This window comes from Cucurbita maxima, unplaced genomic scaffold, assembly GCF_002738345.1.
Source record: "Cucurbita maxima cultivar Rimu unplaced genomic scaffold, Cmax_1.0 Cma_Scf00017, whole genome shotgun sequence".
Classification (NCBI taxonomy): domain Eukaryota; kingdom Viridiplantae; phylum Streptophyta; class Magnoliopsida; order Cucurbitales; family Cucurbitaceae; genus Cucurbita; species Cucurbita maxima.
In genome coordinates this window covers 2,861,364-2,876,974 of record NW_019272033.1, presented here as the reverse complement: position 1 = coordinate 2,876,974, position 15,611 = coordinate 2,861,364, and the positions used below count along the sequence as shown (strand labels likewise).

The 15,611-nt window shown below is 33.0% G+C and overlaps 2 protein-coding genes across 4 annotated transcripts; both read left to right on the top strand.

Annotated features, from left to right (window-relative positions):
• The first annotated feature begins 6,690 nt into the window (after positions 1-6,690).
• On the top strand, positions 6,691-10,007 carry LOC111492169 (thermospermine synthase ACAULIS5-like). Its single transcript, XM_023141428.1, has 10 exons — positions 6,691-6,974; positions 7,070-7,136; positions 7,272-7,366; positions 8,205-8,307; positions 8,411-8,499; positions 8,586-8,742; positions 8,827-8,902; positions 8,984-9,042; positions 9,115-9,251; positions 9,691-10,007. Exons 1-10 carry the CDS (start codon positions 6,781-6,783, stop codon positions 9,794-9,796), a joined length of 1,083 nt encoding a protein of 360 aa, XP_022997196.1. The 5' UTR covers positions 6,691-6,780; the 3' UTR covers positions 9,797-10,007.
• Positions 10,008-10,981: 974 nt separating this feature from the next.
• Positions 10,982-14,168, top strand: LOC111492214. 3 transcript variants are annotated; one of them, XR_002719830.1, is made up of 9 exons: positions 10,982-11,233; positions 11,331-11,370; positions 11,451-11,521; positions 11,710-11,804; positions 12,373-12,440; positions 12,667-12,777; positions 13,210-13,394; positions 13,489-13,503; positions 13,648-14,168. XR_002719830.1 is itself a non-coding variant. In XM_023141485.1 (7 exons), exons 1-7 carry the CDS (start codon positions 11,023-11,025, stop codon positions 13,337-13,339), a joined length of 726 nt encoding a protein of 241 aa, XP_022997253.1. In that variant the 5' UTR covers positions 10,982-11,022; the 3' UTR covers positions 13,340-13,507. The 3 variants fall into 3 exon arrangements, 1 of the variants encoding a protein (XP_022997253.1); XR_002719829.1 differs by lacking the exon at positions 13,648-14,168 and having other exon boundaries at positions 13,489-13,516; XM_023141485.1 differs by lacking the exon at positions 13,648-14,168 and having other exon boundaries at positions 13,210-13,507.
• Positions 14,169-15,611: the final 1,443 nt, after the last annotated feature.

The following is a 15,611-nucleotide window of genomic DNA, read 5'->3' as shown; positions in this document are numbered from 1 at the left end:
TCGACGAAAAAATTGGCCGAAGGTTTCTTCGAAGGAAAAATTAGCGGAAGTAAAAGGAGAGAGAGAGAGAGAGATTCGCTGGTAATGCTGAAGACTCGATATTTTTATTTTACATCCGTTGAATGGTTTAAATAATAAATCTAATTACAAAAATAGAAAAACCAAATATACACAAATAGAATAAGTGGACGAAGACTCCGCCACTCTGCCAAAACAATGGCCCCTAGAATCACGCTCCTCCATTCGCGTGAACTCATATGTTTTTTTACAAACCTAACTAAATAAGGCAGAGCTTTTATTTAACAGTACTTTGTGTTTCACCCATTGTTTTTCAGGGCTGAGAGGAGTAAAGAACGTGGAGCTGACCTATCTGATAAACTGTTAGGGCAAGTCCCCTTAAGGTCTAGAAAGTAGAAGGTGAAGGGTGACTCTGCAAGTTCTCTCCGGTCTGTAAGATCCACATCGGTATTCAAGGTAAAGGTATGGAAACCTCTCATTTTAAAATTGTGAGATTAACGACAATAAGTAACGGGTCATAGTAGACAATATCTACCAGCGTGCTTGAGCTGTTACAAATGGTATGAAAACCAGGCACTGGGTGGTGTGCTAGTGAGGACGTTAGCCCAAAAGGGGTGGATCGTGAGATCTCACTTCATTTGGAGAGGGGAACGAAGCATTCCAGGGTGTAGAAACCTCTCCTTAACACTTTTTAAAATCTAGAAGCGTGAGGTTGACGGTAATACGTACCCTAAAAAACACTAGTGCTGAGGCTTCTTTTTTTTTTATTAGTTAACAATTATTGATGATCTTTGACATTGACAGTGAATTTTATCCTTAATTCGTAAATTCAAGTTGCATTACAAGTAATGCTACCATTTTATGACTGACTTCACACATGAGCATATATGTCTCCCCTTCGTCTTGCTTGGTGGGCCTCGGGGAATTATGTACTAGTAATGCTCACATGAATGCCATTTGGAGTTTGTCAGGCTTCTTGTGCTTCTTTTAAGGAGCTTGGAGTTTGGAATATTCTCCAACATTAGTGTCGAGGCTGCTGTTCTAATACTATTTGAATCACTATACTATTCGTAATTAGTAAATATGCCCATTCTTGTTTTATACTTATTGATCACAATTTTCTTTCATAATTATTTGTACTTAATTGGAGTCCCTTTCTTTAAGATTGCTTCCTTGTATGGGCTTTGTTTTTTTGTATGTAATATTCTTTCTTCTTTTTTCTTTCTTAATGAAAGTTGGTCTTTTATTAACAAAGAAGAGTGGTGTCACTGTTGATGAGATTGCTTAGATAATTTAACATTTTTTTGTTGGCTTTGGGCCATAGATCCTTTGCGGTCTATTGTTTTATGTAAAATGGTATGTATTCCCAGAATCTTGTCATCTGGTTGAGTAGAATCCTTCTTCTTTTTATGGGAGAAATAGGCTTTGGTTTGAGTTATAAATGAGTTTGAGAACCACTGTGTATTAGGCCAATGAGATACATAGCAGTGCCCTTGGAGGATAATTGGTTTTTTTTTTTTTTTTTTTTTTTAAGACCAGTAATTTGTCTTAAAAATACTCCTAATCTTTTAAAAGTTTCAATAATGCACCTAAATATCTTTACTCTTGGATGGAAACGGTTGGTATTTTGTTTCAAAAATACTCATGAACTTTTAATGGTGTTTTAAACATTCATTAATACCTACTTTTTTTAAAAAAAGTTCAACAATATACTTGTTGTTAGTACTATGTTTAAAAAATACTAATGATAGAAGTATATTTTAACTTTTTTAAAAAGTTTAAAAAGTGTAAGAGTATAATGAAACTTTTGAAAACTCAAAAGTATTTTGAAACCCTTTTGAAAGTTCAAGGGTATTTTTGAAACAAAGTATTAACCGTTTTCCTCCAAAACTATCGGTAAGGTTAACTTTGAACTTTTTTGAAAGTTTAAAGGTATTATTAAGACTTTTTCTCGAAAGTTTGGAGTATTTTTGAGACAAATGATTAAGTTTGATAGTATTTTTATGAATTTAGCCTTTTTTAGAGGAAGAGGTGCACAAGTCGAAATGGAATGTCGAATGAATATTTGAAAATGATCATGGAACTTTTGAAGTATGATATTATGGAAAAGAACCTTAGTGTTTTTCCCATGAACATGAATCCAAATAGTGTGAATGTTAATGACCATTTGTAAATGTTCAATGGACCTAATGGACCTTTAACTCCACACCTTGGTTCATCATGGGAATATACAGTTTTGTTAGTAAAGATTAGAATTCTGATCTGAATACTTTCTGTGGCATTTGACATTTAGTTTGGCTGTTGAAAACGTTGGCCTCGCACTACTGAAAGTAGTAGTAGTGGAAGGCTGAGTAATAGATACGGGTGTCCCAAATTCTGACAGAAACTCCCTCTCTGTTGTTGTTTTTGTCTAAGATTATTATTGGGTTGGTGGTATCTTGTTTGTGCAATGCATTTATTTATATATGTTGTATTACAAAGTGGGTTGCGTGTTGTTACATACCTTTATTTGCTTTTCTTCACTCATTATCATTCTCCATTTACTCTTTTTATATTTCTAATGCTAACATATTGGTTTTGTGTAGGGGTCGGTTTCCCTCTTCAAGAAACAACCACGTGTGATAATAAGAGGTTTTTTTTTTTCTCTTCTTCAATATTATGAATAAACCACGAGGAACTTAGGACTTAAATATTTTAACAAGTTTGTACGTTAGTAGATGAGTTTGAGTTAAAATGTTTGGGTTTACTACACAAAAGAGATACCCGTTGAATTCGAGTCATAAAAAAAAAAATGTATATTGCTAAATTTGTTTATTGATTTTTTTTTCTTTAAAGTTCAAATTAGTCTCTATTTGTTCTAGTTTTAGTTAAATAGGGTCTCCATGATTGGATCTAATATGACATCTAAATGTTAGCTTTGCCTCTACCCTAGCTCAAGATTATCATGAAATAACGTCACATTACATTTAGACCATTTTAGTTCTCAACAACACGATCTCTCGTGCTTCTACACTTATTGGGAACTTCATTGTGCTGAGCTTGGACCTTTTTTTAGGTTAAAACAAGGTTATTATACTTTATCTATTAGGTGATTCAGACACTTATTTGGATCTATCGAAACATAATAATTTTTATTGGATTCTATCAGCGTACTTCAATGTCTATTGGGCTTCTATTGATCTAATGGTTGTCCAATAGAATTTATTGATTTTTAAGACCATTCGAATGAGTATCATATTCTTTCTTTATATGATTTGTTCTATGATCTACCATTCTCTCCCAACAATAGTTTATTTATCAAAAGAAAATTAAAAAAAAAAAAGAGACATGAACATTTTATTCTTTAATAGTATAAATGTTTATTCCTATTGTGAATCACATAATTTTCCTTTTTTTTTTTTTTTTGCTAAAGTTCAAAAAATATAAAGTAGACATGAATGTTAATACATTACATCTTTTTTCTTTTGGCTAAAATTCAGAAAAGGAAAAGCAGGCGAATGTCTGAATGTTTGATTCTCTTAATAGCACAAATGAAAAAGAAAAAGCAAACGCTGACATATGATTCTCTTAATAGCATAAATGCTTAGTTCTCTCATGTTAATACATCACATCTTTTTTTTGGGGCTAAAATTTGGAAAAGATAAAACAGACACAAACATTTAATTCTCTTAACAGCACAAATGTTCTTTCCCTAAATTACATCTTTTTTCTTTTTTTCTTTTTTTTTTCTAAAATTTTAAAAGAAAAAACAGATATAAACATTTGATTCTCTTAGTAACATAAATATTCGTTAATATAACGAAGTAAATCATCATACAATTATATCGAAAAAGAGAAAGATTAACAAAAAAATGTCAAATCAATGACAGAGTTTTGCCAGTCACCGAACATAAAAAGTTCTACAACTACTTAACATTCACAAAAAAAAGACTCACTGGAATACTCTCGATTATTCTCCATGATTAGGATAACCAAATGACTAGGAAATACGATGGATTTTTTTCCGATAAGTATAGAACTCAATCGTTTGAGGCTCATTCATTCTCATGGGAATTAGTAGAGAACGAGAGAAGTGAACTGAGTCAACAACAATTCGTTTAAAATAAATTCTCGAAAGTGTATACCTACGCTTATGCACGTAAATACTCATATAACACAGTTGTTATATATAAGTACTACATCAACTTAAGTATAATTCAATTGATTTAACACGTTTGAATCTCGTATGTGTATATAAAAGTGTATTATCATTTTCAATACAAATTTTCTTTTGATTTAATCCATATTCTTCATGAAAAAAGCAACCCACTTGCAGTTGGAATTGGAGAAGATGAAGCACTAAGAACCAAACCATTCCAAGTGCGTTCGTCCATATCTTTGGATTTTGATGCCTTTTTATTCCCACAATAATTTCATGAACTCATCTATCATTCAACCATTTCCTCAAACAAATAGCCGTGTTCGATATTCGAGGGTCGAAAAAATCACATCCCTCTTTGAAAAATGATATGATATTGTCTACTTTAGCTGTACTTTTACTTTCAATCTTCTTTCGAGAATATTAGTAAAGTTGCAACAAGGTCTAATAATCTCAAAACTCGAGATCGAGACACTTTAAGAAAATATAAACTAAACAAGGCACGAGAAAGAAAAAAAAAGACCCAATGGCTCGTAAATGAACATCGATAACTATTTAACCTCTAAACTTCAAAAAAACGTCTAATAGATCACTGAACTTTCAACTTTGTATCAATAGGTAATCCATTATTAAAATTTATGAGCCTACTAGATATAAAAAAGATTAGATTAAAAAAAATTTGAGAGTCCAAGGACTATTTTCACGACTCTAATACGGATTAAACGAAAACGAAGACAACATAACGGAAAAGCACAAACGAGGACCTCACTTTTTGACACACATTTTTTTTATTTTGGTAGGGTTTGGGCCACTTAGGTGTCCTTTAAGTGAATTGTGGATATATCACATACTTCGAATTGTAGTGGACAACATGAAGCACGCCTCATCCCTCCCTGTCGCTTTGTCTAATGATTTACACCTCAAAGTTTCTCACTTTTGTTGTGTGCACTTGCGTTCTCAACTTTTCTTTTTCCTTTTTTTATTAGTCCACTCGAGTATAACGCAACTGGTTAAGACATGTCTCTCAATAATCTGTGGGACCATCCGCCCCAAACACGATGGAGATGATTCCCCTCTTAAATAAGGAACATAGTAGCTAGTGAAAAGAACTAAATAGGGTCGGGAACGGAGAGTATATTCCCGTCCCATCCCCAACTCTACCAAATCTCTATCCTGCCCCTTACATAAACAATTCAATCCCCTTGAATTTTCACTTCGATATCTGCAATTATTGGAAATGAGGACTGAAAAAAGCTTCCTTCTTCCCGGTTCATGAATCAAATATAAGAGAACGTACTAAAAATGTTAATGAACTCGGAAGATTCATGAGTGCATCATTACCAATGCTACCGACAATAATATAAAGGAATAACAACATAATTAATCCCTTAAAAAGGATTGACTTTTTAAAAATGTTTTGACTTTTGTGTGTCGGAGCCACAATGGCTTAATATGATATCCCGTTAAAAAATTCTTGAAAACGATTGAAATGAAGCTGCCCATCTCCAAAACAAATATTTTAAAAAAAAATTCAATAATATCCTAAAAATCTTTAAATTTTAAAAATTTCATTAATACTAAAAAATTAAATAATTCTTTCGCTACCAACAATACCGACTGCATGCACGTTCTAGGATGCTCTTATTATACTAAATCGTGGAAAAAGCTATATTTTTATAAAAAATCGACGTACTATCTTAATGTCGGGAGCTTGTAGCATTTGCCAAATGTTAAGCGCTTACATATTAAGGTTTTAACGTCTTCTCGTTTTACCTTTACAAAAGTACAATGACATCTAACCCTTTTAACACGGTTCTTAGTTCCCGAGCTAACCAGCGATAACCTAATATCTTATAAAAATATCTTTTGCTTCGATTTTTAAATAATGATAATAAAATAATAGTAATTATAATAATAGGTAGTTAAAAGTGGAGTATCCAACAAAATTTTGATAGTGGAGTCACCCCACGCTTGCAAAAGCCTTTCTCAATCCAATCCTAACATCCCACAATCTGTAGCAGTGGAACCAACACAACATATTCCTCACCTTTTCGGTGGTCGGATATTCGATAACGTTCACTTATTAAAAAATTAAATAGAGCGTTTTTAATAAGGCGGTGAATTACTTGAAGTACGAGGATGGGAGCAAATGGTCGTGAACGTGTTCTTAACTTTATTTGTAAAGGATCATTAATCATGGAGTGATTGAAAATTAAGATACCCATATTGTCCACTTTGAGCCTAAGCTTCTCAAAAGACCTCATTCTAATGGAGTTATTATTCCTCACTTATAAATCTATGATCATTCTAGATGAGACTTTCGAGGTACTGATAAGAGGTTTCAAATAAAACCCGATTGATAAAATTTCCGAGCTGGAAATATAAAAATGGATGGAATAATATGGCAATTAAAAATAAATAAATAATCAAATAAAAGGCATTAAATTCGAGTAAAAAGTTAGAGGTAAGAATTAAAAAAAAATAAATAAAAATAAATAAAAAAAATTGCTCCTATAAAAGGATTCTCACAAGCATCTCAAAAAATCCCGCCCAAAACTTCCGCCTCCCTGTTTCATAGACTCTCATTATATTCCCATTTTCCCCCTTTCTTGCTCCTTAAGGCGATGGGTCCAGCAGTTCTGAGTTCCCACACCAATGGCTTCTCCAAATCAGTAGATCGAAACTTCGAAGAGAAAAGCAATTACATCAATGGAGATTCTTCTCATGAATCGGTAATCAATAATGTTAATGGCAACGATTGCTATTGGTTCGAGGAAATCATCGACGAAAATCTCAAATGGTCTTTTGCTCTGAATAGGTATTTGATTTCGCTAATTAACTTCCAAGTCTCTTCGTATTTCTCCGTTCTAATTCCATCGCCGATTCATTTGTAAATCCGTTTCTTCTCTTCAGCGTTCTGCAGAAAGGAACCAGCGAGTTTCAGGATATCGCGTTATTAGATACCAAGTGTTTCGGAAAAGTGCGTTTATCAAGTTTCGATTTCCGTTTCTGTTCGGCGATTTTCTGCGATTCTTGAAAATTTTCAATCGGATTCGTTTTCTTCTTTCCTCGTTGTAACTTTATGAGATGATCTGATTAAGGTTTGTGAGTGTAGGCATTGATGATCGACGGGAAGATGCAGAGCGCTGAAGCCGATGAATTCGTCTATCATGAATGCTTGATTCATCCCGCACTATTATGCCATTCCAAGTGCGTTTTCCTTTGGCACCATTATTTGTTCACATCTCCAAATCATTGGTTAAATTAATAAAAATATTAGTAAACTTTTTTTTTTTTTTACACTTATTTTTTTTTTTAAAAAAACTATGACTATTTTATATCCAATGCCTCCACTTTCAAATTATTTCAAAAATACATTTAAATTTTTTTATATAATTAAAAAATACCTTTATTTTTAATAACATATTTAAAAAAATATCCATAAATTTTTAACAATACTATTGACATTATTAAATTTTATAAAAAAAAAGTTAAAATTTTTTTTAAGGTCAATACATGAACAAAACTATTTATTTACAACTCATCATTCTCCTCATACCAATGGTAAAATAAAAATTAACTTTTTTTTTCTTTTCAAAATTTAAGTGTATTTTTAAAAAAATATGATCTGAACTTATCTAAAATTAAGGGTTTTTTTTTTTAAAGATATTTTAATTTTTTATAAAGTGATATATTTTAGAGAAAGTATAAAGTTGGAGTATTTTTTATTAATTTAACCTAAATTATTTTCAGTTTTCTTTATTATTAAATGAAACATATTATAAATTATCAATTACGATAACATGATGAATAGAGGATCGAATCTCCCTCCTCGTCAACTAAGAAAAGTTCAATAACTTTTTATTTTATAAACTGTACTAATGATTTGACGATTTGGCTAATGTTTTTGTTTTATTCTTTTTTTTTTTTTTTCGAAAGATTAATTTAGGAAAAGAGTGAATCTAAGCTAAAATCTTAATAGTTGTATAATAATGTGAATTATGTCTTCGGAATTAACTTGATATTATTATAATACAATTATTTATAGCCCGAAAACGGTATTCATAATGGGAGGTGGGGAAGGTTCAGCGGCAAGAGAAGTCCTCAAACACAGATCAATAGAAAAAGTTGTCATGTGCGATATCGATCAAGTAATATTACTCGAACTTCTTCAATGTCGTTGAACAAAAAAAAAAAAAATTATAACTAAATTTATTTAATTTTCATTCCACAAAACCTATGTGTTGTTTGCAGGATGTAGTGGATTTCTGCCGTAAATATTTGACTGTGAACCAGGAGACATTTTGTCACAAAAAGCTTCATCTTGTAATAAACGACGCCAAGTAAGTTAATTAATCATTTATTTATACATAAATTTATTTTGAATTTTGGTTATAATATGATATAATTATAAAAAAACTTTGAAAAGGGCGGAATTGGAAAAGAGAAAGGAGAAATATGATATAATTATAGGAGACCTAGCAGACCCTGTTAAAGATGGGCCTTGCTACAAGCTCTACACCAAATCCTTCTACCAGGAGATCGTCAAGCCAAAGCTCCACGACAATGGCATCTTCGTAACTCAGGTTTCTCAACCTTATTATATATAAACTGCATTATTCATTTAATTTTTTTACAATATAGTTTTTCGATAACTCTAAGGTTTGCAGGCAGGACCTGCCGGGATTTTCACCCACAAAGAGGTTTTTACCTCCATATATAACACAATCAAACAGACATTCAACTGTAACTCTCTCTCCCTCTCTCAGTAATTATGAATTTTAACCCCAAGTAAGATTAGTTGAACTCCTCTGTTTCTTGGTGCAGATGTGATTGCTTACACGGCTTACATACCATCTTTTGCAGACACGTGGGGATGGGTTATGGTATGATATATTTAAATTTAGCGAAGTCATGTCTGTTGTGAATGAATTTAACTTTATGTTGTTAAAAAACAGGCATCAGATCATCCTTTCTGTATAAAATCTGAGGATTTGGATAAGAAAATTGAAGATAGAATCGATGGGGAGTTGCTCTATTTAACTGGTCCTTCCATTGTGTCCTCCACCATTATCAACAAGATGGTTTCTTTAGCGTAAGTTCATCCAACTTTATTCAATATTAGATGTTTCAAAACTACTAATAGGATATGAAATTGTATGGTGATAGCTTACAACTTCACTCTGTTCTAGGTGTCTACCACTCTAGTTCAAGATTTCGTAGACGGTTTTCTTTAGATTTTTCCTCAATGTTTTTAAAATGGATCTGCTACATAGAGATTTTCGCACCGTTATAAAGAATTTTTTGTTCCCTTCTCTAACCGATGTGAGATCCCACGTCGATTGGAGAGGGGAACGAAACATTGTTTATAAGAGTGTGAAAACCTCTCCCTAAGAAATATGTTTTAAAATCGTGAGGTTGATGATGATACGTAATGGGTCAAATCAGATAATATCGGTGGACTTGAGCTGTTACAATCTCAAATGGTAATGATTTTGAGTTAATGAGTGATTTAATGTTTATAACTTGATCAGGTTGTTGAATGAAACTCATATCTACACTGAAACGACTGCAAAATTCATACATGGTCAAGGAGTTGGATTCAAGCAACAGAATGGCGGGAGTTGTCGTGGTGTATAAATATAATAATTAAAGACCTTAAACCATAACACTTTAATATTAGACATCATTAAGAAGCCCAATCAACATTTGTACTCCTTTAACTTAAATAAAGTGTTGGAGAATAGTTTTATTTTGTATATGCAAAGGTAAACACTATTGGATATGTAATGGATAAAGGTGTTTAAGTAAACTAAAATCTTTGGCAATGGATATTATTATTACTATCAAAGTTATCATTACTCGTTTTTTAAGATCAATTCTATAATTGAGAGATATTAAGATTTCAATTATAATCACGTTGTGATTGTCTTGACACTTTGTTACGTGTGAACTGTCTATTCTTGCTAGGCATGTTTTTAATACCTCATTTAGAGATGACTGACAATATCAATTAAGTTGAAGTGATCCATCTTCTAAATGAATTGATGATGAGTGTAACAACTCATGCTCGCCATTAGTAGATATTGTCTGCTTTGATCCGTTACATATCGATGTCAGCCTCAGTTTTAAAATGCATCTACTAAGAAGAGGTTTTCACTCTCTTATAAGAAATGATTCAATCTCCTTTCCAACTCATGTGGGATCTCATAATTCACTTATCCACGGTCATCATCCTTGCTGAAACACTACTTGTGGTGTCTGACTCTATACCATTTGTAACAGTCAGAAGGTCACCATTAGTCGATACGGTTCACTTTGACCCGTTACGTATTGCCGTCAGCCTCACGGTTTTATAACACGTCTGTTAGGGAGAAGTTTTCACACCATTATAAGGAATATTTCGTTCTCATCTCCAATTGATGTCCAATTTATGTAGGATTTCATAATCCATCTCTTTTCGGAGCCAACGTCCTCGGTGACACACCATGCGGCGTGTGACTCTGATACCATTTATAGCCGTTGAAAAGATAAGGTTAGTTTTAAGGAAATCTTTTTCTAGAAGACATTTTAAAGCGGTAGGCTAGTACTTACGGACCAACACCGCAATATCCGCTGGGTTGATAAAGGCATTGTAAATATGGCGGTTATTGCGTGGTCAGTTTGTTATTGTATTGTCCGCCAAAAAAATAAAAATGCAAAATTCAATGATTTTCCAAATTGTTTTGGGTATTGGGCCGTTAACAGCTTATCGGGCAGCTACGCTGCTGGGCTTTTAAAAAGCCCTCGGACGATATTGGAGGGGATAAAATGGATTAGACGCAATCTCCTCGAGGGGAAAGGATCGTCCGAATGTCCTATCGTCAATGGCGACACCAACCACTCCTTCGCGAATTAGTTCGGAGCAGTTCAAATCGTTCACTTCAATCCTTCCGCCTCTGCCGCTGAGATTCACCGCCGCCAAAACTAAGAATCAATGGCGAGTGAGGTGCGCATTGTCCTCAAACAATTGGCGGGAGAGCAGGCGACTGTTCTCCATCTCTCTTGTCTTCTCAAATTTGTTCCTGATTCCTCACCGTATGCGTCGTTATGTTCATCGAATTATATGTCGTTTATGTTAGTGCTGCTGGATGGACAAATTCGTTGAGTACAGTTTAAAATGTTTTCTCTGCAGATGCCTCTGCCGGAAGCTTTCTGGACAAATACGTGAAGAAGTAACGATCGTTTGATATTTGTTTGAGACTTTCCCTGTCTGCTGAGGTTCATCGAACTTATTCTGATGCATTCTATTCAGGAAAAAGCTGGATCCGCTTGAAGTTTATGTTCCAGCCGTCATATTGACGCAGTTACAAATCAAAGACGTCGGTAATTAAGCAAGATATCTTCTACGTCTCTGTATTTTTTGGACTTTGTGTGCACTTTATAAACAAAATTTTCATCGTTTGTGTGTAGGCTTGATCCGTGGTTCAAAATTTCACATGTAAAAGCATGCATGTTTGTTGATATCTACGCAATTTTATGTAATGCTAACTGTTTTTTCTTATCAATCGCAGGGAAAATTTTGGAAAGTAGTAAACCAGAATACGCGACATGCCGATCTCTCTTGCGTTCTGGAATTGCATCATCACTTCGAGTAAATATTCGAGCAGTAAGTTGAAAGCCTTTTGCAATTATTGCATGTTCCTCGATCTTTCCTGCTCTTTCAAATTCCCGTACTCCATTTGACGTCGTAGAGTTCGAGTATTCCCGTTTTCCTTTCCGTGCGCTGTTGTCAAATTTATTACTCATTTCTGTTAGCTACTGTTGTGAAGTATTTTACTCAATTCTGTTAAAGAATATTTTGAAAAGAAACTTGATATCAGAACAGTTGTTACTAAGATCAAACTCCTGCAATTTTAATCCCTCTCAATTTTAATTGTTCATGCGTTGCTCACCTAGGAGAAAAGTGTTTGAGAATATATTGATAAGATTGAATATACTCTGATCTATCCATTAAGTTTTTGGATTTCGCCGTAATAGAATGCATGTGCTCGTTTAGGCAAGCTTGTCTCATTTAAACTGAATACATGCATATGTAGTCCTCATTGCTATTCTGATATTTCATATTGGATGTTCTTTACAGCAATATTGTTTGTTCTCGATTGCGTTTACTTCTCTTCAGTTATTTCCGTTCATCAATTTTTAAAGAGTTGTGGAAATTTTTGTTTCAACAATAGGTTGCACAATATGCCTCGGAGGATGGAAATGGAAACATTGCGTTTGACAATGTTGATCAATGTCTCAGGTTTTTGTTAGCCTTTTTTGAGTTCAGAGGAATCTGATTTTGAAGATAATGTCAAATTCAGCCTTAAAATGATAGCTTCTGCTGCTTGTGGTAGTTTATGTGATGTGAGGGACTTGTTATTACTTTATTCTGAATGTTATGGCCTGAAAATCCATCCGAATCTTACACTTTTTGCGTCTATTAAATGATCCATTTCTAACTTTTGTAAACATTTGAACTTGTGAAGGGCCCTGGAAGAACTTGATTCTTCCCTTTTACGTGCCACAAGAAATGATCGTGGAACCTCAATTGAGTCGATGAAGACCAATATTGACACTGCCGTCCTTGCTCTAGACCGGTAACCTACTTTTGATTCATTACTAAGGAACATATATGATCGGCATCTCATTTTTCATTCAAGACTTTCTAAGTTTGGATTTGTGTTCTGGAAGCCTGAATTTCTGTAGTAGTCTATGTGGGGATTTGCTGAGAAATGGATAATAAAAGCGTGAACTTACATAGATTTTGTTGAGTTTATTGCTTTGGTGATTTATAAAGGTAAATCCGTGATCTAAGAGGGTAAGTTTAAAACCTAAGCTTATAATCTATTACTTAAGAACATATTCTTAGGTAGTTAAATCGAGATCTGTGCTCATATTGTGAGTTACAGAGCACAGCCTTCAGGAATCAGAATGTTTCAGTGTCTAATCGAGACCATATCTAATCCCACAACCAGTCAATATCTTTTATGTTTCTGAACAAAGCTGCTAAAAGTCTTCCTTTATTACAGGCTCCTTCAAACTGTTCCTCCTGATGTCCTGGCTAAAGGGCAGGCTATTGCTGATGCTTATAATTCTCCTGAAGAGGAAGAAACCGAAATTGCAGACCCAGAACTGAAGCAGTTGGAATCTATTTTATGATATAGATATCCTGTAGAACTGAGGATTCATCCCAACTCAAGCAATCTTCTTTAATGTGAGTATTCCATTATTGAAATTAAATGTGTTAAATAACAGAGATATATTTACGCATATTTGACACTGTTTAACATATTATTTAATTTATATAGGTCCAGTTTGATTAGGTAATTGTCTTCACTCTTCTCTTACTTTTTTTAGTTTTGGAAACTTTGTTTTTTCATTGTTAAGCTTTTAAGTTGTTTTTTCCGTTTGAAAGAAAGCGGTAGGGAAGATTAGAATAAATTAAGTTTGTAACGACCTATGCCTAGGATTCAGAATTTAGATTCGGCTACCATGGAGTTTTTATGATTGAGCCACCGAAAAGAATGGTACGCCTTATTGGTCTGAGTAGTAACTTTCAATTTTTCAAGTCTTTCTTAGATATCCTATTCTCAAGATCATTATCATTCTGATATAGTCTCGGTTCATTCATGTCCTCTTTATTTACTTGAGTGTCACATGCCCACCAGCTTTCGCCTTGGTTCGTCCTACATAGGTAGTAACTTTCGATTCTTTTAAGCTTTTTTTTAGTCGTCCTATCCTCAATGGATGTGATCCCAGTTCATTCATGTACCACTTTTTAACTCGTTACTCGTACAAACCGGAATAAATAGGAAATGTGATAGAGAGGCATTCAATTGAACGTTTACAGTTACATTCTTAGTTATAAAATCAACATTGGGCCGACTACTAATTTCTGTAGGCCCATTAATAACGTTGGGCTTGAACAAGCCTTATATGAAAAAACACTCTTTCCTTATTCTTTCTTTAAAGCATACGGGAATTGCTACATGTACCTCTCTCTACTTTTTCATCATCTAACAGCCCTTGAATCTAAATATTATCAGATTTACTCTCTTTTCACTAATATTAGATTAAACGAGTGTACCAATCTATATCTCTCTTTTATATTAGTGAGCTTTAAGTTTGTTTCATATTTTGCTAACACTGACTGTCAAGAAATCAAAAACAATGGTTCGAGGACGGAGAAATTTCACAAATTATATGTTGGTCGAGAAATGAAATGACCTTCAACAAAAGAGAAGAATTGTACACGAGTTCTGATGCTTAAGATGGAGGTAATAGTTTATCAAGTTTGCAAAATTTTTAGTTTAGTAGATGAGGAAGCAGTCAATCTTTATAGTAATCTTTATAGTATTTATAATAACGTATTCATATGTTTGATTTAGATTCTCCCATTAAATTGGAAAAAAAAAATTATTAATACTTTCAACTCATACCATTTTAATATAAAATTAAAATTACATATAAATATCTATATATATAGGTATAAAACGATTCTTTTTATCATCTTTTTGAAAAATTGGTCCAAATATACATAAATTAATATTTAAAATTATTTGAATGTTTTATTGAAAATGAAATCGATGGTTTTTTTTTTTTTTTTTTTGAGCCTCTAATTATTATTGAGAAGATGATGAGGAAAACTTTGAAGGTTAACAAAAAGGTAATTATAGTGTAAAAAGGCAAAAAAGTTTGAAAGGAGTAAAAAGAAATAACGAGGATGGTGGAGGGTATTTTTGACTTTTAAGAAGGGATAGTGCCACGTCATCAGGGTAATGGTGGTGAAGAGGGTAGAATTAGAATAGTTGATGATCCCAATGAAGGGTCCTTTATATTATTATTATTATTATTATTATTATTAGTAGTAGTAGTAGTTTCATTTTCAGCTTTCCCTTTTCCCTACAAACTGAAATATTCTCACTATGCCAAATTCAACACCCTTCATTTATTTCAAATTTTCACTTTTTAAAAATGTTTTAACATTAAAAAAAAACATTTCCAATAGTTCCTTTCTTTTTTTCTTTTTTTAATTGTTCTTTTGGTTCTTTATTGAAAATCTTACCCATTGACTAACATTTGTCTTTGTGAGTAATTTCTAGTTGAGTTTCAAAAGCATTCTTGAAATCATAGGCAGTTTTGAAAAATATGAACATTGAGTTGTTTTCAAAAGTGCTTTTGAAAAACCAAAATATCAAACATAGTCAAGTAATATTCACATGCTCTATTTTTCTTTTTAATTAATTATATTCAACTTGCATATATTTTTAATTATAATTACTTTAGATACCAACCTATATGGCCGAACACATGCTTCCCAAAATAAGTTTAGTCACTGAGTGGCCAAATTCGTTGCGGAAGAAGGATGAATCTTCCTATTGAAGACTTAAATATTGTATCGGTAACTTTCAAACATTTCAATGAGCATGGT

Bases quoted from the DNA above. Each gene is read 5' to 3' on its own strand.
- LOC111492169 (XM_023141428.1), top strand. From the start codon at position 6,781: ATGGGTCCAGCAGTTCTGAGTTCCCACACCAATGGCTTCTCCAAATCA. The intron at 6,975-7,069 runs GTATTTGATTTC...TCTTCTCTTCAG, and splicing joins TGGTCTTTTGCTCTGAATAG to CGTTCTGCAGAAAGGAACCA. The intron at 8,743-8,826 runs GTTTCTCAACCT...TAAGGTTTGCAG, and splicing joins ATGGCATCTTCGTAACTCAG to GCAGGACCTGCCGGGATTTT.
- LOC111492214 (XM_023141485.1), top strand. From the start codon at position 11,023: ATGGCGACACCAACCACTCCTTCGCGAATTAGTTCGGAGCAGTTCAAA. The intron at 11,371-11,450 runs GTAACGATCGTT...CATTCTATTCAG, and splicing joins CTGGACAAATACGTGAAGAA to GAAAAAGCTGGATCCGCTTG. The intron at 12,441-12,666 runs GTTTTTGTTAGC...GAACTTGTGAAG, and splicing joins AATGTTGATCAATGTCTCAG to GGCCCTGGAAGAACTTGATT.